At 54.3% G+C, this 849-nt stretch overlaps 1 protein-coding gene across 1 annotated transcript in view; it reads right to left on the bottom strand.

Annotated features, from left to right (window-relative positions):
- Positions 1 to 248: 248 nt before the first annotated feature.
- EMH_0075040 (uncharacterized protein) overlaps positions 249 to 849 on the bottom strand; it is a gene marked incomplete at both ends in the record, with an annotated part of 1,263 nt that continues 662 nt past the window's right edge. The window contains 2 exons of the mRNA XM_013499545.1: positions 249 to 570; positions 727 to 828. Coding sequence (XP_013354999.1) covers positions 249 to 570; positions 727 to 828 — 424 coding nt within the window. The remainder of the gene's footprint in view (positions 571 to 726; positions 829 to 849) is intronic.

The raw sequence follows: 849 nt of genomic DNA on the forward strand, positions 1-849 counted from the left end.
TGCTGCTGCAGCTGCTGCTGCAGTGTCTTGCTGCTGCTGCTACTGCTGCAGTGTCTTGCTGCTGCAGCTGCTCCTGCAGCTGCTGCTGCTGCTGCTGCTGCAGCAGCACTTATGTATGATTGAGGTGTCTATACACCCCACAAACAGAGACAAAGGAAATACAGAAAAAAAGAGAAACGGAGACAAACAACAACAATAACTAATAAACTTATATGCTGCTGCTGCTGCTGCTGCTGCTGCTGCAGCTGTTACAGGGTTTGCTGCTGCAGCAGCTGCTGCTGCTGCAGTCTCTGGTTGCTGCTGCTGCTGTAGCTGCTCCAGTGTCTTGCAGCTGCTATTTCTATTTCAGTGTCTTGCTGCTGCTGCTGCTGCTGCTGCTGCAGTGTTCTGCTGCTGCTGCTGCTGCTGCTGCTATTGCAGTGTCTTGCTGCTGCTGCTGCTGCTGCAGTCGGCTTAGTCTTCGCGCAGCCAACTGAGGGGGATTGGTTCTCTCCCCCCTTCAATCTGCTGCTGCTGCTGCTGTTGCTGCTGCTGCTGCTGCTGTTGCTGCTGCTGCTGCTGCTGCTGATGCTGCAGTGTTTCATGCGCAGCAAGGAGACAGCAGTTGATAGCTGCTGTTATCTTTTGTATTTCTTTGTCTTCTGCAGCAGCAGCAGCAGCAGCAGCAGCAGCAGCAGCAGCAGCAGATGCATCCCAAAGAGCTAGGCCTTCTCCTACTTCTTTTACTTCTGCTGCTGTTGCTGCTGCTGCGGTCTTTGCTGGTGCTGCTGCTGCTGCTTCTGCTGCTGCTGCTGCTGCTGCTGTAGAGAAACGAGCAGATCCGGGTCGCTGCGCTCCACTCACAAAGAG

Source organism: Eimeria mitis, genomic scaffold (assembly GCF_000499745.2).
Source record: "Eimeria mitis Houghton genomic scaffold, Emh_scaff4427, whole genome shotgun sequence".
Classification (NCBI taxonomy): domain Eukaryota; phylum Apicomplexa; class Conoidasida; order Eucoccidiorida; family Eimeriidae; genus Eimeria; species Eimeria mitis.